General features: G+C 40.5%; 1 protein-coding gene across 1 annotated transcript; it reads right to left on the bottom strand.

The window, feature by feature from the left end:
• Positions 1–53: 53 nt before the first annotated feature.
• hs2st1b (heparan sulfate 2-O-sulfotransferase 1b) lies at positions 54–13,483 on the bottom strand. Its single transcript, XM_079245318.1, has 7 exons — positions 13,010–13,483; positions 10,480–10,721; positions 6,855–6,940; positions 5,622–5,760; positions 5,442–5,539; positions 3,982–4,139; positions 54–986 (listed from the first exon to the last, which is right to left on the bottom strand). Exons 1-7 carry the CDS (start codon positions 13,131–13,133, stop codon positions 760–762), a joined length of 1,074 nt encoding a protein of 357 aa, XP_079101444.1. The 5' UTR covers positions 13,134–13,483; the 3' UTR covers positions 54–759.
• Between the last annotated feature and the right edge of the window lie 12,634 nt (positions 13,484–26,117).

Genomic DNA, 26,117 nt, shown 5'->3' with positions numbered 1-26,117 from the left:
GGAAAATAATGAAACCAAGTCATTTGCAGTCATGTTTCTATATTCTGGCAGGAAGTTTGAAAGGTGGGAAACAACAGTATTTGGAGAAAAAAAACCCACGAAAATATTACTGTGGGATCACAGGAGGGTGATCCTAGATAGGTGTGACATTGTCGTAAAGGCACTAACAGTCTCTTCTTACCTAAAGTAACCCTGTTCTTATGTCTGATTGGTAGCCATTCCTAATTCTAGCTCAGTCCCTTCACAGCCTCTAAACAGCAGCTATTATATCAAAGACGCACATTAATATCTCTGTGATACAGTCTGGTACATGGCCAAGGTAAACAAATCTACATCTGAGTGGAAAAAAACAAAACATGCACCAAATAATACAACTGGTCTGATCACTGTTTCCTTTCACCGTTTGGTCCAAAAGCATGTTCACTGCATGTTACTACAGTATGTACAAACGTAGCCTTGACTGTCAGAAGTCTGTAAACAATTATTAGTTCACTTCAAATCCGATGTGCAATCAGTAAAAAACATAACCAGATGACTTTATTCCCACAAAGTCAGGGTTAAATACAAGTTTCAACTCGAACTGGTTCCCATTTGTGGCTTATTTTCCCCAAGATGGCCTGATCCAAAACCATCACGCTCAGAGGGAACTTTCTCCCAGTGGAAGTTGGCAGTTCAGCCTTCTCAACAGCAGCACCAGCCGTTTACAGCCCTCTCAAACAAGCGTGTTCTCTTGGAGCTCCCGTACGATCCTCCTCGCCGTCAGTTCACTTTGGGGTAGATCTTTTCATAGAAGAAGCTCTGCGCCAGCACATAAAGTTCTCCATCTTTTTCCCTGACGGCGTGAGCGCGAACAAACTGAAACTGCTCCAGTGCAAACTCGTAGAACTCATTTTCCATTTTCCAGATGTCGGACTGCTGCAGCTTGGCGGTAGTCTCTTTGGTGGGGGGCTTCTTCTCAGTGGTCTTTCTCAGATGGGACTTCTTCCCTGGAGCAACACAAACAGGTTTTAAAGGCTAACGATCCTGTTTTGCCTCCACCCACTCAGATTTCTCAGTCTGAAAGGATATGAAGTTACTAAGTGTTATCATGAGGTGTTTTATCCATAAAGAGAAGCACATTTCTTATCTCGCAGGTCATGTTGTAACATTTAACACCAGCTGTGAATAAAAACTATTAAAATATTGATTTCAGTTTTCTGTTTAGAGTTATTGGACTTCTTTACTTTATAAATAACTTATTTATTTGGCTCAGGCGCTGTGTAAAAAATGCTGATGTTGTTAGGGAAACCAATAAATTAGCATTAGCCACTGAGCATGTACGTCACCACCACACAGAACTGTGGGACTGACGCTCCATCTGGGGGAGTAAGTAGTCCGTTTGTGGAAGTTAGTTCCTTTTTATGAGACCCCCCTACACAGGAGGCAGCATGAGATCCATACAGCAGAGAGGATGTTTGTACACAGCAAGAAGCAGCAATGCTAGCATGTAGCATAGCAACATGACGGAGAGAAACTCGGCTAAAAGACTACCAAGCATTGCCATCCAAACCAAACAATGTCAGATAAAGTGAATGTGGGGTCTATCCCTGGAGGTGTCCATCATCAACATCAGTTGATGACTTTCTAAAACATTTGCCTGCATATCAACTATTAACACACCTGAAAGCGGCTCAGGTTAGCTTGTTGCACAGACATTAAAGACATTACTCATTCATAGAACTGGGATGCTATCTACTGGTTTTCACTGACAATAATGTGTTTTTGTTTTTTGTTTTTTTTACGTGGACATATGTTCACATCTTCTTCTGAGTTCCAGGTGATGCTGGAACATATATCTTCAATCTGACACTTCTGTCATAATCTCACAAGAATTATACAAACAGCCCCGCTACTTGTGAATGTATATTTATGTATTTTATTCTGTGCGTGTCATTTCAGACAGGAGGCAGAAAAAATAGACCCTGTGGTTCAACTATGGTCATTGGTGTCTTATTTTGAAACTCTGACAAGTACTTCATTTGGTCAGTGGAATGAGATGAAGGTGATAGAAGGTTTAGGAAGAATGTGAACCGTGCATGGCGGCGGTAAGCAAATAAAGAGTTTGAAACAACGGTCACGCTTGTTGGACGTTTCATGATACACCTGAGACTTCCTGGCTGCAGGATTTTACATTAAAACTCTATCGATCTGATGAAACACGTACAGGTAAGAGCATCACTTTCCTCTAGCAGGTTGTTGTAGATGTTTGTTGTTCTCTGATTAACATGAATCCCAATGTGGTGCTGTCACACACTCAGGGCTGCTTACTGGTTTCCATTTGATTTATTCCTTTGTTCTTGAAATAAATGAATAAATATACTTCCTCCTATTTTGACTGCTTTTATGTTTTTACTCAAACTGGATGTATGAAATAATTAAATCTTATATTTAGACATCTGTCTTTTCCTCTCATAGATCTCAGATAATTAGAATAATTAATCAGAGGATCAACCTATCGGAGCTGCAATTAAAGTGGTGGAATTGCAGTGCTGGTTAACCAGTGTTGGTGTCATCCTGGACATGTTACTGTCAAGGAGAAGATATGCACAAGGGACATGGAACTGTTAGCTGTGAGCTTCCGTCCATATTATTTACCCAGAGCGTTTACCTGTGTTATTCTGGTAGCGGTTTATATAATACCTGGTACCGCACCAGACACAGCCTGTGACGTCATCAGCTCCGTCGTTGCGGAATAAATATGTAATGAACGTATGAATGATCGGTGTAGGTGCAGCTGACAGGTCTTCATGCATCTGGTTGTGAACAAGTTCCATGATCATTTAATGATCAGTTCAGGTGTAGGAACTGTAGCTGACGTGAGTGTGATTTTTTTTGTTTTTCCATGGCAACATTGAGCCTTGTTGTTTCTTTTTCATGAATGCTTATAATCACATACCTGCACTCTGTCTTATAAGGTTCCTGCCATTAGTTTTTAAATTTACTTGGTAAAATCATTTGAGTTTACGTGAGTCACGTGACCCGGAAGTTACAACGGGAGTCGGACAGAAAAGAAAGAGACAGAAAAGGGACATTGATGCTCATTGAACTTTTCTACCACTGGTTTTACTGGTAAAGACTGATATATTGTATTCACCCTGTGAAGGCTGATATGTGATGCTGTTGTTAAAACACTGTTATTTCCAGTTTTCATGGTGTTCCATGAATCTTCAGAGAAGAAATAACCAGATTGTGGATATGAGTACAAAGCGGGGATTCATGCAACCAGGGCAGAAAAGGAACTTCTGCCAAACAGCTGGTAAACATCACAGAATCCCCTTTTATTGTCTTTTCAAGACTCACAGAAATTTAACACACTGTTAAAAAACCTATAAATACTAAAATAAACAGTAAATAATGAAAGGTTTAGACATGGATACTAAGCAGCCCCTCACACGTAGCACCCACGTTGCAAACAGCTGCACTCCCACTCTGGTGTCGCATTAACACGCCGCACTGAGAGTCCAGACAGACTGCACACACAGGGAGCTGCTTGTTGTCACATCGTCACAGTGTCTCTTATTTAAGGCTGGTGTTTAATGTGGTAAGGGCATCCAGATAAAACCCGTTCCACAGTCCGGTGGTTGTACCGTTGGTTGCCCCGGTAACGCCTGCCCGAGGAGTTTAGGTTTGTGTAATACTTGAACTGGTGGCAATGCATCTAAACGTGAATGTTGTTGTTGCTTCTCCTGTAAACACGTTTTAATAAGTTTATGTGTGAACATAAAGACAGAAATGGCAGCTGTACTCCGCCAACAGTGGATCAGTTTTATTTCATGACGACGTCTGTCAGATCCTGCTGAAGAGCTGCTTAAATGTCAGAACAGGTTAAACAGACAACGGTGCTCCCTCCAGCTATGCGTTACCGTCAGATCAATGAAAAGGTGTTTAGGTCTGAAAGGATCCAGGTTGCACGCAGTGACGTGATGTGTTTACAGCATCTACCTGTTCTGTAGAGCTCCGTGGCTCCTTTGAAGAAGCGAGGGAGAGCAGCTTCCAGGATCATGATGAAGTCCTCCAGCTCCTCAGTGACTCCTACTAACATGTACTCGTTCACCAGGTTGTATTTAGCCTGTTCCAACGCCCACCTACTGCCCGCATTCCTGCAAGGAAATATTGCACAGATAACTTTAAGAACATAAAACGCAGATATATCTTAGTATCAGGAGATACGATAACAACTGATATTTACCTGGAGTGTTGTTTAGATTTTGCACTCAAAATTACAGTTGTCATATTTATTCATACCTTTTCATTAAAGAAGGAAAAAAACAGCTGCCTGTAAAATAAGCTGAAATTGAATAAAATAAATAAAAAAATTTATGAAAATCATTACATTATTTTCTAAATCTGGTTCAATAGATTTTTTTTTTTATAAAAAAGCAAACAAAGAAGATAAATTATTACATATTACATCAGTCATAAAGTAATATTTTGTTGAACAATCCTTTAATATTTCCACTCCAGTCAGGTGTTTTCTGTTCCTCTCAGTCAGACTTCTGCACCTGTTGGCAGGTATTTTGTCCCACTGTTCAACAGAAAAGTCTCTCATTTGTCCAGGACACATTTGTTTGTTTGTTTTATTTTCTTTCTTCAACTCAATTAAATGAAAAAACAGTGTCTTATATTACTAAATTATATTTTTGCAAATTTTAGTTATTGTTTCTTTTTTAAGTCTCCAGTTATTTGAGTGACTGTTGTAAATTCAGCTTTTCTTTAATGAAAGGGGATGAAGACATATGAGCACAGCTGTATATTTATTTACATTTACTGCAATTTATTGTAAGTTGCTTGGCAACAAAAATGCTGATTCATCTAAGTACTGACAAGTAATTGGGTTAGTTACTCTAAAAGATTTTTGAAATAGTTATTTTTTAAATGTTTTTATCATAATTTTCAATTAATTTGTGGTGGGAAAATCGAATCGAAAAATTAATTTTTTTGCTTCACAATTTAAATTTTTCTTTTTAAATTAATAAAAATAATCCATGATACATTTGTCTATTTTTGGTGTTTTTATTGATCTTTTCACTTGTCTTCTTGGGCATTATAGCAGCAGAATGAATGCCCGGCTACTGCGTTGTCTTTTTTCCCTGATTGAAATCAGAAAAAAAAAGGGGCAACAAAAAGTTTTGTACTTTTTTTTGTTGTTAATCTACAAAAATAAGCAATGTTGAAGAATTGTGAGAATTGCAATTTAAATCGAATCACCACTCAAAAAATCAGAATCGAATCGCATCGGGACAAAAGCATATCGTCACAACCCTGTTAAGTATATTTATGTAAAACATCTTTCATTGCTCCATCTGCGAAGTGATTGGATTCAGATGTTCCGGCTTTTTTCCTTCCCAGATTCCGATCAAAATGAGGAAACGTTGCAGCTTTAAGCCCTAAAAGAAGCTCACCAGCACTCTGAATGGTGGCCACAGAAGAAGGGTATCTGCAGCCAGAGTTTCTCAGGAGCACAGTCTGACCCCCCTGAGGACACACACTCATCGAAGGTCTGAAACAAGGCGGGAACAACAGTTAGTGTCACATCTGGAGGAAGACACATTAAATACAAGTCAAGAGCAGCAGATGCTGACCTTCTTGTCGCCTTGCTTCCTCCGTCGTAGGCCCGGTCGGTAGTCGTCTCCAAAGCGAAGAAAGTAGTAGTAGGACACAAGGCGCTCGATTGGATCCCGGACCACGTTGATGTACAGCGGCTTCCCCTTCACACCATATCTGCACAGATACAAAGAGGCTCTCATTCTGGAAACACAGATACGCTCCAGAAGCTTCCAGGCGGAATTAGATCTAAACGGTCTCCTGGTGTTCAAAATTCACTTTCTATAGGTTTAACAGTCAAACGTGTCTCCATGTTCCGTGTCTGACACCTAAAAATGAGATGTTTCCGTCACCTCGCTCACTTGCTCTTGTGTGCTTTAATGGGCGAGTGTGAGATCTTTCACTTTAGGTCCTCAGGAAGGGAAAAAGCCCCCCCAGTATTGGACGCTCCCAGTTTGGATTCACATACTCTATACCTGAAAGCTCAGGCTTCAAACTTCATCTGTCTTGGTGACACTAAAGGCTAATTGATGCTCTCTATCATCCATAAATGGGTAAGTGTGTTTGCACCTTTAGTCGTGCAGCTATAACACCATAATATGTGACACTGTTCTTGTCATGAATGTGTGTTTCTCTTCTTCTTTCCCAGCAGGAACCTCTGGCTTAGAGTTATGGCTCCTCCATCAGATCCAGATCTAGGTTTTTCCTTCCTGTTAAAAAGGAGGTTCTGGTTCTCCACTTCTGCCTTGTGCAGCTCAAGATGGACGATTGTAAGCGAAGGTTTGATGCAATCTGTTCCTTCCTCAGCTAAGTACCGGTAATTATTCTTATTATTTGGTTTATATAAGCTACAACATGAAAATGAAGTGGATTTAAGTGGACTGTGTCTGTAAAAGTACCCTGAGATGATTTAATTGTGAATTTGTACCGTGTTTATAAAGCTGAACTGAAGTTTGAAAAGCTTGGTGCTTCATATTCATTGTATTGCATCAGTGAAGGGCGGCGGGGTGGAGGGGGTGAGGATGGGGGAGGGTTGTCAACAGTCTCTCTCACAAAGAAAAAACACTTAGACCATTAGATTAATTAGCTGTGATCACTGGCTTGATAGTGTCAGGTGGGATAAGAACAACAATGCTGTTAATCCACATTACAGCATCAGTTAGCAATCAATACATGACCCCCCACCCCCCCCCACACACCTTTATCTGCTCTGCTAACTGTGGGTAACTAATCTGGATATTAATAGCATTACAGGAAATGAAGGGCCTTACTTGGAGAAGTCCAGATAAGCAACGTGACCGTGGTAGAAGCCGGGCTTCATTTCTCTCCACGAGGTGACGTTCCGAACAAAGCGCACCTGCAGACGCAGATAATGGGAATTCATTACAGAGCAGCAGGAAAATACAGCGACAACAAAATGTCCACGCTGGACGTGGAGGTGGATGCAAGCCACACAATGTGAGAGAGTTAAAATGTTCTGCTTTGGCTTGATATAAATGTAAGTGCTACAAAATGAGCTGTGGTGTGTCTGCAGACCAAATCATCCCCACTCATCTCCATCTGATCATGTTCAGAGAATGTGTGAAGCGACGTAGGGCTATTGTAAGATGGCAGACAGGATATTACCTTGGCACTGACAGGCTGACATAACAATAGTACAGCTTTGGGGCATTTACACTGCGTGACCTGAGCTGCACTGACAGCAGCGAGCGCTCAGCCTAATAGGCAGCAAATATCAGGTTTTATTATGTTAAGCCTGGAAACAAACACACCCAGGGATGAAAACATATTAAAACAAAACAGCTGCAGACGCAACTTCAGTAATGTGGACTAATACAGCGACTCACATGTGTTGGAGATGTGCCAGGAAAAGCAGGGACGAATAAACACGGAGGTACACACACTCCAAACACACCAACGTAATTTTCACCAGATAGTTCCTAAAAGTCGGCATATGAAGAAAAAAAAACATGCAAAAGGCTGTTGTGCATTTTATCATTAGGTATACTTGAGGAAGATCAGTCCTGCAGGGACAGGTGTGGATTAGTGTCCCAACAGGCTTCATATCCACACCAGTCCTGTAGGGACGCGTCATAATGGTCAGTTTGATTTCAGATGCTTTCTACCTCAACATGTAGCTAATTCCCTTCATTCACACTGGGTACAGTTACATGATGAATGAACCGTATTGTCCTACAAGTTTATATGGACATAATAAATCCAAATTAAGGTTTACATGGAAACACGTCCTTACTTAATTCCGCTTTAGAGCGGCGAGTTGGGAAGGGCTCTGATTGGACAGAGGGCAGGCGTGACATACATACCTCTACTGGATATTTGCTTCGTGCTTCTTGTTTTTTCGGTCGTAACATGGAAAACCACATGACAGGTACTAGTTTCGCAGTTATTTTAATTATAATTTTGAAGCACCAGCTCGTCACAAACATACTACTTAACTTTTTTAGCAACTGAGAAGGAGAATGAAGATAGACGACCAAAGACGGGCGGCAAAATTGGCAAAAATATGGCAAAAAAAATTGCCATTCTAGACTGCACCGTCTGATGGCAGCAAATTGTAGTAGCTCTGACTTGCTATCTTGATTTTTTAAAAGTACAAACTCTTCTCACATAGATATTACCTCAAATGAGGTCTTTTTTTTCTGAGGATTTCATGCCGGTTCGGAGGGTGTGTTGCAAGGAAGATTTTCTGCATATTTTTGGCTCTTTCAAGGCTTGTAATGATGAGTCTCCATGGCAATGAAAGACTTGTTTGCATTCGGAATCAACTGATTAACCTCTCCCAAATCAGGATTATCAGCAAAAGAACACATTAAATCCCGATGAAGTTGAAAAGAAAGAGAAGAGGATGCAGAGCGGGAGTGAGACAGAGGAGAAAGCGATGGAGATTTAAACCATTTCTCCCAACCGTCCTCATGGGTAATTTGAGATTGCTAGCTAACAAAACGGACGAGCTCGAGATGCTAACAAGGTCTCAGAAAGAATACAGAGAGTGCAGTATTATGTGCTTCACTGAGACATGGCTGCATGAACACATCCCTGACTGTAATGTGTCTGTACCGGGCTTTAAAACGGTCCGTGCGGTGTGCACGGACCGTTTTAAAGTGGTGGAATTGCAGTGCTGGTTAACCAGCGTTGGTGTCATCCTGGACATGTTACTGTCAAGGAGAAGATATGCACAAGGGACATGGAACTGTTAGCTGTGAGCTTCCGTCCATATTATTTACCCAGAGAGTTTACCTGTGTTATTCTGGTAGCGGTTTTTATAATACCTGGTACCGCACCAGACACAGCCTGTGACGTCATCAGCTCCGTCGTTGCTCGGCTACAAACACAGCATCCAAACTCACTCGTGGCGATCTCCGGAGACTTCAACAACGTCTCCCTCTCTGCAACTCTACCAACATTCCAGCAGTTTGTCAGCTGCTCCACCAGAGAAAATAAGATCTTGGACTTATTTTATGCAAATATGAAAGGATACAGTTGTTCTGCCCTGCCTCCTTTAGGAAGATCTGACCATAATCTGGTTCTTCTCACCTCCACCTACAAGCCCATCGTTCAGCAGCAACCAGTCATCATCAAGACTATCAGAATCTGGTCTCTTAGAAGAGGCTTTGAGGCTACAGACTGGAACATCCTCTGTGAACCTCATGGAGACGACATCAACGCCATGACTGAGTGTGTGACAGATTACATAAACTTCTGTATGGACAGCATCGTCCCAACAAGAACAGTGAGGTGCTTCCCCAATAACAAACCCTGGATCACCAGTGACCTGAAAAAGCTGCTGAACATCAAAAAGAAAGCCTTCAGGGATGGAGACAGGGAGTTATTGAGGGCAACACAAAAACAACTTAAAACACAAACTAAGAAGTGCAAGGAGGACTACAGGAAGAAGTTAGAAAGTCAGCTCCAGCAGAATAACGTGAGGGATGTGTGGTCTGGAATGAAGAAGATCACCGGCTTCAAGTTAAAGGGGGACCAGCCTGATGGAGGTCTGGACAGAGCTAATGAGCTGAACATATTCTTCAGCAGGTTCAGTTCACCCCCTACCTCCAGCCCAAAAGACCACATACCCTCCATAAGCCCACTGCTTTCCTGTCACGCCTCCAATCTGTCACCCTGCAGCTCAGTCATGGACCAGAACACAGCTTCATCTCCCTCCACATCAGGACATCCTGAGACCTCCACCTTGTTTGTCTCCTGCAATCAGGTTAAGAAGCAACCTGAGAAACTGAACCAGAACAAGGCTGCAGGTCCAGATGAAGTCAGTCCCAGAGTTCTCAAGACCTGCTCAAAACAACTATGTCCGATTCTCCAGCACCTTTTCAACACCAGTCTTTGTGAGTTTTGCACGCGGCAGGGTTTGTGTATTTCAATGCCTCAGGTTGTAAAAATGTTTGTATTTTTTTACCACCTCAATCAGCGGTTTAATGAAAAGAATCCGTTACTTGCAACAGGAAAAATTTGGAAGCGGCATCTTACCGATTCACGCTTGGTATTTAGGCAGCTTAATGAAGCCTTAACCACGTGTTTGCCCCTTGGTGTTTGGGCAAGGGCGCTGCTCACACACTGATTGAGAACCTGAGTGATAAGAGATGTATGCAGCAGAGCTTGTGTTATGAATGTAAATATTGTTGATGATCAGGTTAATTTAATTTGGGCCACCAAAATCGTGATCTCGATCAAAGTCAATATAATTGTGCAGCCCTACCTCGCTGCCGACACACCCCTCGCTGCCGACACACCCCTCTACATGAGGCCTCGACCTCGGCCTAGACCTCTGCCTCATGTTCTTAGTCTAAATGAATATTGAATAAAATAAAAGGCGTGTTTGATGATCTGTGATCATCTTGTGTTGAGTGAAGAATGTCCCACCTGGTCCTGTAGAGACATGACGGGGTTGTTTTTGGTGGTGTTGATGTGCAGGACGTGGAAGTGGTTTTTCCCACAGAGGTCGTAGGCGATGTTGGTGAAGGACGTGCTGGCCGTCTTCGGCACCCTGTTGTAGATGATGACCATGTCATCGTTTTTAGCCAGTGACGACGGCTCTCGGCCTCCGCCATCTTCACTGTGCCGAAGCTCTACTTCAGCCACCTCGTGTCTGGCGATGGTGCGCTCTGAAAGGGACAGAAACATGATGTGGGGCATTAACGCTTCTGATGAGAGACAATCACATAGTTACGCCGAGGTCAGCTAACAGAAATATGCATCTCTGCAGCCAAATCTGTCCGTATTTATGGACTGATTTTTTTAAACCACATCACACTGGATAGGAGAAGTGGACCTGCACTGAATTCAGAAAATGAATGTGAGGGAAGGATGATCAGACCTTAAGGGAGGTAAGAAAGCAGAGGTGAGACTGCACAACATAAAATCTGCTTTAACATTGGGAAGTTTGAAGTTGTTTTTTCTTCTGGTCTCTGTGTGAACTTGCTTTAGCACAGCAAGCATGTCGGAAAAACCGCTCGTTCTCCAAACAACTGCGGTTTACTCAAAGGCAAACTTTCTTCACACAAACCCACTTCTCAGAAGAAAACTGCTGTGTCTCAGCTCCAGCAGCTGCCATCTTTAGCTTTTACACCAAGAGAACACGCAGGTGTTGCAAGTATTCCCTCCCACATGCATGAGAAAGGCCAGCGAAGCCTTGTAGCAGATCTTCATGAAACTACAGTATGCTAAAACTGAAGAAATGTTTTTTAATGAAGGCATTTAATAGGGGCTTATAAAATAAACTGTTGTCTGATAAAACTCTATTAAAGCTGATTTTGACGGACCGCACGCATCATAAGTGACTTTATATGTGAATGTACTGTCTGTACAGCATGCTGGATGACTTCGCATCATCAGGAAGGTGATGAATTCAGCAGAAAAATATCAATCCATAATATTCACCCAATGATAACTTAAAGTTTCACCTGCTAAGTTTACATCAGCCAATGACAGGGCAGCAACATCTAGTCGTGTAGACGACTTGATGAAGGTCTGAGCATGAGAATGAGGAAGAAAGGAGATTTACGTGACTTTGAATGCAGCATGGTTGTTGGTCTGAATATTTACTGGGATTTTCAAATACAACCATCTCTAGTGTTTCCAGTGAAGGTCTGAAGAAGAGAAATATCCAGCGAGCAGCAGTTGTCTGGACCAGAATGTCTGCTTGATGTCAAAGGTCAGAGGAGAATGGACAGACTGGTTGGAGATGATGGAAAGACAACAGGAAGTCCAGTAAGCACTGGTTCCAACCAAGATCTGCAGAACATCATCTCTGAACACACAACACGTCAAGCCTGGAAGACTGCTGAGGGACATTTCCTGATACACTGAGCTTCTTTCTCTCTCTCTCTTATCCCCCCCCCCCCCCCCCCCTAATAACAGTTTTGCATCATTAACATGTATGTCTCCTGTCTCAGCAGGTCTCCTTGGCCGGGATTAGCAGTTTCTGTTGTCTTTCTGTCCTCTTCCCCCCACACAGCAGAGGCAGATGGCTGCCTGTCCCTGAGCCGGGTTCTGCCAGAGGTTTCCTTCCTGTTAAAAGGGAGTTTGTTCCTTCCCACTGTCTCCAGGGTGCTTGCTCAGAATGGGAGATTGAGGTGGAGCTTCCAACTCAATCTGTTTGTTTCCTGATCTAGGCTATTATGAATTGGATTTCATTATGGGTTTTTTTTTCTGTCTGTAAAGCGTCTTGAGATGGCATTGCCGTGATTTGACGCAATATAAATAAAGTCGAATTGAATTAAATTGAATGATGATGCGTTCACTGTCCTCCAACGGCCTCCACAGTCACCAGATCTACATCCAGCAGAGCAGCTTTGGGATGTGGTGGAACGGGAGATTCTCATGGTGATGAGGTGGAACGGGAGATTCTCATCATGATGTGGTGGAACGCGAGATTCTCATGGTGATGAGGTGGAACGGGAGATTCTCATCATGATGAGGTGGAACGGGAGATTCTCATCATGATGAGGTGGAACGGGAGATTCTCATCATGATGAGGTGGAACGGGAGATTCTCATCATGATGAGGTGGAACGGGAGATTCTCATGGTGATGAGGTGGAACGGGAGATTCTCATGGTGATGAGGTGGAACGGGAGATTCTCATGGCGATGAGGTGGAACGGGAGATTCTCATCATGATGAGGTGGAACGGGAGATTCTCATCATGATGAGGTGGAACGGGAGATTCTCATCATGATGAGGTGGAGCGGGAGATTCTCATGGTGATGAGGTGGAACGGGAGATTCTCATGGTGATGAGGTGGAACGGGAGATTCTCATCATGATGAGGTGGAACGGGAGATTCTGAAGTGAGTGGTCAGTGTACATAGACCTACAATGTTAATATTAACTTTGCAGTTTCCCAGGTTAGATCAGCTCATTCACACACATAATCAGTCATCAACGCATCTTACCTAGTTTGGCTCTTGACTCGTCCAGTCTCTGGATCTGATTCTCAATCAGGAATATCGCAACTCCAAAAGCCATAACAGCTAAAAACTGGACCTTGGATGGCATCATGATCCTCAGCAGCCCCATCAAACAACCAGATGGATCATACCGCGGAGACCATCAGATGCTTCTGCCCAAATTAGCAAATGAGTTCTCAGCTTGCAGCTCAGCAAAGCTGATCCAATTCCATTTAAATCAAAGCTCATTAAAATAAATAACACCGACGTTATCTGCGGAGTGGAATTCCTTAATGCGGAGCTTAACAGCCGCCATCAGCCTGCCTTATAGTTAGCAAAACACGCTAACATCAGCTAGCTTCAAGCTAACAGTAACCAACATTGAGATCCTGAATATAAACCTCAAGCAAAATGCATTCATAAAAAAACGAGAATATGATCATTCCACGTTTAATTGCTCTTCAATTTACTTAATTAATCAGTAAGGACACATGTAGACGCTTTTTGCAAGTAACTGAATATCATCTACAGCGTTGGTTGATGGGTGCAGCTAATAGCAACGACTTCTTCTGCGTTTTTATAAAACAACAAACCAGCATTCATTGCGCACATCGCCTCCTGCTGGACATCAGTGTTTAACGTTATATACGCAATTAAAAAAATAAAAATGTAAGAATGGCTTTTATATAATTTATACCGACTGTTCTTAAATTTCACTTGTGAATAATTTCCACGAAATATCTTTATAATCACAATATACTGGTTTACACAAGATATAAAAGCACAAGGGTGTACTTTTCTTTCCCAAAGAAAAGTATTTTCCAGCTTTTTTATGATGTGATATCATGTATCATATGATGAGCTTTTGGACAGCTGTGGCATGCAGAGTTATGTCCAGCTTCCAAGTAAGCATACTGAACAAAAACAAACAAACAAACAAAAACAACAAGCAAGTTTTGATTTAGTGAGTTACAGTTTTTCTCAGTCGCTTTGATGCATTTCTGACATCACTATTTACACACACAAATTTACACTATTTGCACAACAGTTAGATCAACCTCCACAACATTTAGTCATGTGTACATCATAGTAGCAGTTTTTCATTCCTTCCAACAAAGTGAAAATGCTTTTGGACATGCATCAATTGCTTTCATACATCTCTGCTGTTTCATAACATTAGCCTTTGCTAAGGTCATGTCAGTCAAAATCAACTGTACTTGTGAATGCTGAATAGTCGTTCCATATAAACTAATAGTCCTCATTTCATTGCTTGAGTCATTGCATACAAAAATGTTGAATTAGTTGCCAAAATCTGTCAAGCAAATTGTATAAATATTTTTTAAAATGCTTTTTTTCCCCCCTGAAAATGTCTCCTAAATTGAACAAGGGCCATGCAAATAGTATATGGTGCATTTTCAGGTAGTGTCACAAAGATCTGACTTTTTTGCATCGGAAAACATTTAGAGAGTAAACTGTTATAATGGAAACATGACAAAGCCATTTAATTATCTTGTTCATGAACAATGGTGTCAGGACTTTTCATTTTGATGACACTGACGCTTTCATTGACATGAATTCTTGCTTCTGAACTATCTATTTTGAGCAAGTGACACACTTTTGCAGGTTATCAACTAGGTTTTGCAGTTTGTACTGATTGTTTTGAGAAATGCATTAACTGTTGTGCAAATGTACTTAGTGATGTAAAAAATGCGCTGAGAAAAACTATAATATGGCAAAGAAAGAAAGAAAGAAAGAAAGAAAGAAAGAAAGAAAGAAAGCGACATTAATGGACCAGTGATGCACAGTTAAACCAGTAGATGGTGGCAAAGTTCCAGGAATGAATTTAATCTGTCAGGCTTGTGCACTTGGAACATCCTCTGAAGACTAGATGTAAATGAGCTGGAACAAAGAGTGTGTGGGAAGGAATGGGCATGGCAAAGGTTAATGTACTGCAGAATGTGTACAGAGTTGTAATGTTCTCAAACTTCTCTGCTGGTGCTTTCAGTCATTTAATAGACTGAAATATGCAAGAAGAACAGTTTGTTGTATGGTCCTCTGCCCTTTTTGCTCTCAAGTGAAATTCTTGCACTGCAATTTGATTTCAGTCACTAATAATTTATTTTAAATCATAGTTAAAGCAGTAATAGTCATTTTTCAGAAAAGATTGAATATATATATTAGATGTTTTTTTTATTCCCTTTTTTCACATAAAAATCCAAAATGAACCAAAACCTTGTGAATGTCACAGATCAAATTAAAGTATGTAGGTGTCATTTACTGGGTAAATATTAAATAAAAATGAGGAGATTGTTTTTATACAGATTAATCGAGAAAGATTTGTCACTTTATTTCTATAGTCATTTAAATTCAATTGGCTTCAATGTTTTCATGTCGTTAAATGTTTACATGATTACTTTTATCTGTCCAGTTAACAAGAGATCTCCTTTTTTTAAAAAAAAAAAAATCTAATTTTTAAAAATTTACTTTAATTTGAATAAAAAAAATTAAAAAACAAAATGAAAAAACTTGTGCTCTATGTATCAAAGACCAGTTCAGATCATCAATAGGAAATCAACTGATCCAATGAACAAAGACTACCATCCACATCTTACCATGTTTTATTTATAATTTTATTGTTTATTTTTATTTGATATTTTATTATTACCAATTTTTTCCAGTACTCTGAAACAATGCTGACAAAAATGAGGCTTAGTGGCTGACTGTAAAGTTAAAGTCCTTTCAGGCTGCTTTCCAGCAGGTTTGTTGGACCACAGAAACATGAGCTGCAGGTCATAGTTAGCCACTGAGCCCTGTTAACCAATACCAGCTAACAAATCAACTTAAATTAATTCTAAACTCCTTCATGTCTACATTTATTTACAAATATGTAATAAGAAAATAAACCTGGCAAAAAAAAAAAAAAAAAAAAATTAATACAAGTTTACATCTATCAAGGGGTTAAGAATATAAGAAAGAAAGTCTTACAGTAACAGACCTTAAAATTATTAGTATCTTTCCTGTTAACAAATACCACTCGAGGCCCATTTATGCTCCTTTATCATCCTAATAGACTCGTCCGGTTCAAGTGTTGTCAGACCTCGCTGCCCTTCATATTTCCATGCATCTTTTATGTTGGTTATGAAATCTTTTTTATCCACAGTGAGCATGTGGCTCAGCTTTTACTCCCTCTGTCTAACGTCCGTTTCAGACCTCGGTGGGTGGAGGAACAGTTTTGCTACGAAGTCGTTTGCAACCATCCAATGCTCAATCAGACTTTCTGCTAAGGTTCTCACCATCGTTACGGTCCATGTTCTCATCATTGTCTTCTCCTTTTCTTCTTCTTTCGCTGGTTGCATGCCAGCTATCTCCACAGTGACTGCAGATTCCAGTGGTAATTTCTCCATTTGCTGCGTCAAACGACTGACTTGCAAATCTTCTGAAAACATGTGATTTAAGACTGTGTTATGCTTGCTGTGTATACATGTGCACACAACAACGTTCAGCTACATCTGTGTGTTTTCTCACTACAAATAAAGCAAGGGTTCAATACTGGAGGTCAACACCAGGGGGCAGTACACCGCACCAGGACTTTGAACCAGTGAAAAGGTCAATCCATTGATAATGTATCTCTGCAGCCTTTACGTAAAAAACAGTTTACTAACCTGTTACCTGTCTGTTAGACATGAGTGTTTGTCACTGTGCAACAGGGAGGAACAATTATAAAAATGCTGCTAGTTGCGAACAAGGTCTGAGGGGTGCTCTCCAAAACTATCTGCCATACTGTCTACCTTCGATCTTGTATTCATGCTCTTGTTTGCATGAGAACATGTAGTGTTCAAGTCAATATTGCATCTCGCGCATGCAGTCTGTTACCCCACGGAAACATGTGAGGCCTGTGGGCCAAATGTATGCTGAGAACCATCGAAACGTGGACACTTTGCTGGCAGCAAGCATATCACAGGCCTTATAGGGTTGACACACAGTGGCTACATTGCTTCTTTTCCATTCATTTCCAGAGGTGTATAAAGTAGAAGTAGAAACTGGAAGTCCTGTTTGGCAGCTCTTTCTGACCAGTCACCAAACCAGCTGATTTAATCAGCTCAGCTCCATTGAAGGCAGATGAAATGAAAATTAAAACACCGGCTCTGTGCAGCAGTAGATCCAATATTATGGCAGGACTTCTGCTTTATTTTTTTCTTTTACTTCTATTTTATACACATCTGTTCATTTCACATGGAACTTGAGTGATGAGGTGAAAATTGTTGCCCACTTCCAGCTGAGCGACAGGCAATATTATGCATGTAAAATTTCACCGCTGTTCATTTAGACATGCATACGGGGGTTGCAACATGATACAAGCAAGTTGAAAAATGTTCAACTTTAGTTGCTGCTGCAGCTTTACAACCAATCAGGGAGGGTTTCAGTGACTGATCAAGTAGAACCTGAATTTTTCTGGATCAGCCTTGACACCTGTCATCTAATGATGATATTCATCAGGCTTTGTCCTTGTTTTTACCGTAGGATGAACCACAGTTGTCTTTCTCTGTTGTGAAGTAGAGCCAACAGCAACATTTCTGCCGATCCAAGCAAACTTTCTTCATTATTTATGTTTTATCTGTCATTTACTGCTTCGTAAATGCCAGAATTCCCTCCAGTATCTTAACCAATCCAATCTCTTGGGATGAGTGGAGAGTAGCATCTGAGAGCGTGATGCGCTACACTGTCCTGCTGTTTGTCATGTTTCATGTGTTGGGTTTCACTTGGGTGGCAAATAATTTCACCTGTTGTTGTTTCAACCGCATTTAATGCATATATCACACAAGAGAGGGACAAGAGTGTCTATCCATGTACATTAATATATTCTGTGTTGTGGATAAATGAGCCTTTAGTGAATTTATAAAGCATGCCAGATGTTCATAATTTGCAGGTTAGCGGCTAATAATACCCGTAAAACGTTGTGAGACAGAAGGGCAGTGTGCAGATTAAGAAAAATAAACAGAATGCAAAACGATTTTAATGAAAATAATCATTTCCTAATTTTTTCAGTGATACATTATGTTATAAATAATTACATGATGTTAATTTTGGTTCAGCTCCTTCCTCACTGCAACAGGCCGAGGCAGCACTGATCCACCTGTCCATCTCCCGCTCCATCCTTCCCTCGCTCATGAACAAGACCCTGAAACACCTGAACTCCTCCACATGAGGGCAGAAACTCATTCCCAACACGGCCCTCTTTTCATCACTGGAGGTGCTGATCCTCTTCCCAACTGCTTCATACTCAGACCGATGAAGCAAACAGAACTGCATCATCTGCAAAGAGCAGAAACCTGATCCACCAAACCAGATCCCATCGACACCTCGACTGTGGCTGGAAATTCTGTCCATGAAAGTTGAAGCAGAATCATCACAGTGCATCAATCAGAGCAGCGGCATGTGTGAGTGGACCTTGGATAAGCAGGAAACCAGTTGGGACAGAACATTAAAATGTTAGGACACCTTCTACAACATCTGGCAATTTATTAAAAAAAGAAAAATTAAAAGTCTGAAAAAAAATTACTGTCATTTTATTATTGTAATTTAGTGAACTGGGGCCAGAATGAGGAAGCTGGATCTTCTCCTATGGAGGTGACATAGCTTTGGGGTTAACCAGGGTTTTTTTATACAACAAAGCTGGTTTAATTCCTACTGGGATGAATCACCATGGCAACTTGCACTGAGTGGGAAAGGCAGCTTCATCGCAGGTTATGGTCCAAAAAAGAGATAAGTATGAGTATAAAAGCATAACTTTCTGGCCAATCAGGTCTCCTGGAAAATGGCTGTATTGATGTAGGTGAATGAATCATGAGAGGAGTGCTCAATTCAATTCAATTCAATTCAATTCAATTCAATTCAATTCAATTCAATTCAATTCAATTCAATTCAATTCAACTTTATTTATAAATCACGGCAATGCCATCTCAAGATGCTTTACAGACAGGAGAGAAGGCGTGTTCATGGACAGATACGTCCTTTTGGTGAGGAAATGAAGCCTTGTCACTGGTTGTTGACTTGTCCCCTTCTCTGTGTTTAGTTTCACTGTGTTTGTACCTGAATGAGGTTCTAGTTACACATGGCAGAACTGCAGAACGCTGAATTTACACACGGCTCCTTGTGCCGTCAGAATGAGGAGTTAATATTCCAACACATAATGGAAACATGCTTAATCCTTTAACGCATCATGTCTACTACAGTTGACACCTATTCAGCCTCGTAAGTGAGGATGGTATATTAGGAATTTGGCCACTTCAGTAGACATTAGGAGTCACCAACACACTGCCACTCACTGAAGGATAAACTAATCTAGTATCAAATTTCATATAAACACGTCCAGTTTCTCACCAACTTTACCTCGGTGAGAAACTGGACAAGAAAATGAGTTTTTATAGAATATTTCTATTAAATAATTATGATGATGTATCATTTTATAAATATTTCTTTGGAATAGATGAAATGAACAAAGTAATTAAAAAGTCAAATAATATTCAAGTTAAAAAAAAGTGTAACTGTACATGTCTGGAGGAGTAAAATAATTTATGTAAAAAAATGTTTTTTTTTTTTTGTTTTTGTTTTAAATAATTCATATATCAGTGGGATTAATGGAAATATATAAAATGAAAGTAAGGAACTGAAGAAGCTCTGCCCGAAACGTCTGTAACATCGTAATCAGACGGATGTCCAATGATAATGTTCTATAATCTGCTGCATTAACAGAATCAGCCATGTTCTGCAGCATATTTACCTGGCTGTTGCTATAGCAACAGTGTTGCTTTTGGTCTGGATGATGTGATTAAATTCTTCATATGTGTTACGTGTAACTGCTCCTCCATGGTGAAGCAGCTGCTCCTCAGGGTTTCTCCATGTCTGTGATTGGTCAGTCGCTTCAAACTCCGCCTCTTTTATCTGATCAGAGATTGAAAACTCTGGTTTGAATATGGATGAGCACCTTCATGGTGCCACCCCTCCAGATCCTGAAAGTCTGGTTGACTCGGAGAATTACAGGGATGTTGTTAATGATTAGTCATACAGGAATCTGGACATCAGAAAACATGTTGAAACAGGTTATTCATGAGAGGACTCATCAGTGTTTAATATCTACTAACTTAGGAACAAATCCATATCATTTTTTTTTTCTAATGTTAATAAATGAGACTTAAAGGAGTCATCACCCGGAAATTGCACTTTTTCGAGTTATAACGTGCGTATTATTGTTGGGCAGAAGTGGTAACATCCCCGGAAGCCTTTCTGTTGAAGACAGACGGGTTTTTCCGTCTGGACGCTTTGTTCGCAGCAAAACTGGCCGCAACACTGAAGTCTCGCAAACGCATTTTTTTTATTTTCTATTTGCATTAACCAGCCCCTTTTCCAGCCTAAACACACCTGCTGGACCTGCCTCAGTTGCTATCAGCAACAAGCTGTGTGAAGACGTGCGAGCAGCGTCCATGTTCACTGCTCGGTGGTCTGTTACCAAAACCAACATCTGCAGGTTTGTTTTCTCTCCCTTCATCAGCGGACCAAACTACCAGGGACAGATGGATTACATTATTTTTTTGCTGATAATTCACCTGCATCGCTGCTGGCTGCGGCCTCTGTTTGTGCCAAACATTTTGCTAACATTTGGGAAAATACCAGGTGAAGACGGCATCAACTCAGTTGGAAAGAGGGGGGATTGCAACTTTAAGCGGCTCAGCATCAATGCAGTCGGTAATACCAGGCGGACACTGTGCGATTTTAGAACTCTGCCTGTCGGGGAAATGCTCCCGTGGTCCCACTGCACGACCGGGTTGGTCCCTCGTACTCTATTTGACCCTACGACATGTGTACTCATACTGTACGACTGCTGTCAGCCACGATTATTGACAACCACGACTAGTTGTCGGCGTCAGTCGGCGTGTGACGGCATGATGTGCTCGAGTGTGAACAACGAAAAACAAAGGTTCCTAGTTGCTATGGCAACCACAGCGTGCCTGACAACAAGATGGCGAGCAGGCAGCAAGTTGTTGCAGTTGTGTGCGCTGAAATAAGATAAAAAAAAGAAAACCTCGTCTTCTCTCCATAGCTCTACTAATCTCTCTTCTAGCAGCTGTGTCCACCGCACACGTCTGAAGTTGGGGCTGCCCGCCATTGTTTAAAGCTCCACCGGTGTCTTCTGCGCAGGTGCGAACGTAGAATCGTGACGTAACACCACTCACACTGTACGAGCGACGGCAAACATTTCTGACATGCCAGAAGTTTGATCGGGAGGTCGCAGCATCATCGTTAGAACGTTGCAGAAATTAATCCTTCCTCGTGAGTGTTCTCACACTGTACGGCTCACGACCTCCCGACCGGACATCCCGACGCTACCATGTTTCCACCATGACGCAGCGTGGTCTGCGACAGCAAAATCGTGGTGAAATCCCCTCAAAATCGCACAGTGTCCGCCCGGCATTAGTGTCACTACTGCTGTAAAGTTCTGCTTTGTGTTACTGACGTGACTTGAGCAGATGACGATAAGGCTAATGCTAACGGCAACGCTAACGGGACGAGCCTGGAGGTTTAACGTCCTGCGGCGTATAAATGAGCCCCAGGTTTTATTTTCTTATATCAATCCTATGCTCTGCCACGTAAATGTTTGTAAATGACTTCTCTATTTATTATTTTTCACGCCTGCTACCACACAGTAAGTACTCATGATGGATGTAGCTTGCTCTCCCCAACATGACATGCAGTTGTAATAATCATAATGATAATTTAACAAGGTGACCATCATGTAGTCTGATATTGGCACCTATAGGATATCGTCAGGGAAGATATTTTATTTCCAATCCTCGTCCTCCTTCTGACATCTTCACGTCATGTTTGTAAAACGGGAGCTGTGCAGGATTAATATCTGCAGCTGGAGCCTCTGTGGATGTGGAGGTCTGACTCCTGGTATGATGGATCTGAAAGATATGTTTTATTTTTATCTACATGCAGTGAAGACACAGAGGTTACGGGAAATTGTGTCTGTGTATAACTGTGTGAAATAAAATAAGTGTGTTTTTAAAATTCTATGTTAATATTCCGGTGTGTGAAAACCTGTTTTATTTAATCAGCTTTTTAAAAATAAAAGTCCGCAAAGCACTTTGTGTTACCTTTGGCATGAAAGTGCTTTATAAAGTTTGATTTATTTGTATCTCAATATTTGATTACTCTTAAACTGCTGCTATTTACACCTACAATCTATTGATGTGATGATCTGATATTTTTAGAACTTGTATTTGCAGATTTTAGTCCAGCACATCTCACGCCATGCGCAGCACCAGCGGTCTACTGATGTCTAAAAGTTGGTGTTGGAGCAGACTGACCCTACAATACAGGCATCAACTGGAACACAGCTGTCATCAAGGACTTTCCACCCTCTCTTCAGAAATACAGGTTTGTCGTTTGTTTGATTAATTTTACATACAGAAAAGGATAATAAACACATATACATTCTTAATGGAAGCTAAGAGGCACTTTTATTGCTTGTTCTGATGTCAGTATCTGGTTCTGTGCAGAAAAGGAACACAGACGACAGCAGTGAAGGTAACATCTCAGCCAGTCTGGAAGAAGATGATGATGAAGATGATGTAGAGGATTGCTCATCTGGCTCCAGAACCACGAGAGTCCACATAAAACCCAAAAAACTCAGCTACTGTGTTAACAGAATCAATAACTAAGAGTGAAAATGATCATTTTTATTTTATTACATTGAAAATGAGCATTGGTTTTATTTCTGTACACTAATAAAGATATTGTGTTTTTAATGAGCTGTATCTTTTTTTTACTTCAGCTTTATATTTTACATTCAGAAGTCATGCATAAATGTGTATATGGTAAAGTTCTTTATTTACTTTAATTCAATTGCTTTTGTCCTAAGTGACTGCAGCAAAGTTACTATTTGTTATATGTAATATGAAATGGCAAGAACATAAATAATCACAGTTATTTTACAGTTATTGTCCATTTGATTAGCTTTATTTCTGAATTTTTGGACATTGAAGAGAAACTTTCCTCATTCCCTCCGACAGGTAAATGTACATAATCCTGCTCATAAATGTTTCCTGCATTTTGTAATGAAAAAGCGTTGAAGCAGACTGGTTCCACGCCAGGATGTTGGGTCAGACACGGAGGAGTTTGGACCTGCTTTATCCTTCTCAGCACCTAAGGAAATGAAAAAAAGATATTTTATTTTCTAAGCACAGTAATAATATCTTGGCATGTGCAGCTTAACAAACAATTACACCAACATAATAGATAGTAAGTGATGCTGGAATATATAAAACACAAGATCTTAGTCAGCAGGAAGCCTAATCAATGATACTAGATATCTGACTTCATGTTATTTATCTGTAACACAGCAGCTCACATCAGTGGCTGCATCAACCAGAGATCTGTCATGTTGACATAACAACATTTTTCACACTCCTGGCTAAAACGGGAAATATAAATAAGCTAATTAATGCAGAAAAACACTTGATGGTAAATAAAACCTCAATAAAAAGCACAGCTTCATGAAATTCATGTGGTTAAAATGTGTGTGTGCTTATCTTGGTGCAGACCGTTCGGCAGCTGGACACTGAACGTACCGACTGGTTCAGTCAACATCCGTTTCATTTTTTACATCTGTAATTTCGGATTGTGTGAAAAAGTAGATTTATTGTTTAAAAAACAGTCCAACACAGAATAAAACTGAGATGTATTAACATGAACGACATGCCTCGCTGTCAACATGCTATCTGAACAGGCAAGGCGATCAGACAATAAAAGTGACGGCTTTACCATTCGGAGACCGTTTGTTGTAAACGTGCTCCTTCCACCATCTCGGTATCTTCTCTCTCAGGCTCAGAGTCTGGTACAGACATCAATGGTGAATTCAGAAAGCTGCTGCTGTCGGGTATGCTGCTATCACTAGCCGCTAATGTTTTTAGCATGGAGGCTACTGGCCTCGCCCCCCTTCCGACTCCGGACTTCCAGCGATCAATCAGCGAGCACCTCATTAACATTATTTTAATTGATGTCGAGGTTGATGAAAATCTCGCGTGAATTCTCGCGAGAAAATGTTTATTATGAATAAAGTGTCAGAAAAAGCACTTTTATAAAAAAATTTTTGTTTGATAAGTTGTTAAACAGTTATGTAAAAACCATTAGAGGACAGTGGGCACATGAACAGACCAGGTTATGACTCCTTTAAGAACAGTTTATTTCCTCATACCTGCTGAGGAATGAGGTGAAATTCTGTTTATAGCCATTACAGACTGTTTATAATTGATGCAAGCGGTTCTGATGGCAGACCCTGATGGCAATTCCATGCTCCATCCTGCTTTCTGCCACTGCTCCACCACAACCTGCCTCAACTTTCTTGTTATCAGCCTTCTTCTCATGGAAAATGTAAGAATTATGAATTAAAAATGAGTCATTTGTGTTGTAACAGATTAGAAACTTAAATAATTATGTGCTTTGTTTGTAAATGTGATGAACTAAATCCACTGAAAGCTCCATCGTTGGACCACATGCTGGTGACATAATGTGAACCATAAATACGTAATCATAAAAACACACAACATTTGTATTCACAGAGAAGTTAATCTGCCTTAAAACATTTAAAAATGCAGATTTTTCATTACCATCTCCTGCCTGCTCCACTAATTGCTAGAGGCAGGAGTTTTTACATGTTTCAGGAAATGTTTATTTGCATTCCTGAAAATCAGATGAGACAAATGTCAAAACTCTGCCAGTAAATGACGCCTCTCCAGGCTGCGAGTGAAGCAGGTTCTGATTCTGTTGCTTTACGACAAGGTTTTGTTGTAGTTTAGTTAGATTTCTATTCTGCCTCATTTACAGTAGAGCACACAAATATATGCACACCTGCAGGCAATGTTCACGTTGTAAATCACAGTCCACCTTGAAATATATGTTTGTGGATTAACTTCTCATTCCATCGTCTCCATGCTTTTTAACTCTGAAGTGCTCAACAACCGGTTGTACACTTCCCTCTGACTGCTCTGGCAAATGAGAATAGGATTTTTACACAGCCTAAGGAAAATACTGAGAGGAGATTGATTCAAGATATCAGCTAGCTAAATATATTTCAAGACTTAAATATGCTCATGGAATAGTAATGAGGCACCAGCAGACACAAGCAAATCTGGAGTAAACTTAAAGTTGGTTCAGATCAACTGAATTCATTCAGTGTCATTTAAATCAGGGGATTAATTTAAAGCAGAATCATATAATGATACATCGGATCAACATCTACAGTCAAAAGTGCTTTATATGAAACACTGAAATCATTTTGGATCAAATTAAACATTAAAATGTGGTAAAAATCACACTATTAAAAGATACTTTTAGTTTCTCTGTGTTTGAATGCAAGTTTCAGTCTTTCTGCACAATCATGCATGTTTATTGCACATAAAAAACACACATAAAACACACACAAACACTGCAAAAGATGCTGTGTAATTAGCTATATAAAAGGCTGCACTGTGCACACCTTCACCTGCATGCAGACATGTGTGGAGCAGTGTTTTTACAGCTACTTCAGATGTTCAGTTATCAAGCAAACTATTGATTGTTTTACACTAAACGCACGTGTTCTTCAGCTCTATTTTGATTCCAACCTTTAAATTCCATGAGCAGCTCATTCAGAAAATACACTCAGTTTCCATCCAGATGGAATTTAGATCCTCTTGTGTAAACAGTCACACACACAGAGCAGGCAGTGCACTCGATCGTTGGTGTGTGAACAAACTTTTTACCGTTTTGTTTTGCTGGGATTAAAAGTGCACTTATTTTGAAAAACCAAAGAATGTCAATTTCTGTATTTCTGCACAAACGTCACCTCTCTGCAAACATCCAAAAAAACACCTCATATGCATTTTCATCTTGCTGCATGATGAGTTTCTTTTGCTCAAAAGACACACACACTGCTTGTTCCATAAACTGCGCTGTGTACAAGGAGAAACCTTTATTTGTCCTACATACTTACATATATGTATATATGTAAGTATCTCGCCTTGGATAAACGTGACTACTATACATATATATGTATACACACACACACATATAT

This window comes from Telmatherina bonti (genome assembly GCF_933228915.1).
Source record: "Telmatherina bonti genome assembly, chromosome: 8".
Taxonomy (NCBI): domain Eukaryota; kingdom Metazoa; phylum Chordata; class Actinopteri; order Atheriniformes; family Telmatherinidae; genus Telmatherina; species Telmatherina bonti.
The sequence above is the reverse complement of the archived record's forward strand: the minus strand, read 5'-3'. Positions and strand labels throughout refer to the sequence as shown.

Excerpts from the sequence above, each read along its gene's own strand:
- hs2st1b (XM_079245318.1), bottom strand. The coding sequence starts at position 13,133 with ATGGGGCTGCTGAGGATCATGATGCCATCCAAGGTCCAGTTTTTAGCT. Across the intron at positions 10,722-13,009 it reads CGAGTCAAGAGCCAAACTAG|AGCGCACCATCGCCAGACAC; the intron begins GTAAGATGCGTT and ends TGTCCCTTTCAG. Across the intron at positions 4,140-5,441 it reads GGCCACCATTCAGAGTGCTG|GAATGCGGGCAGTAGGTGGG; the intron begins GTGAGCTTCTTT and ends ATTTCCTTGCAG.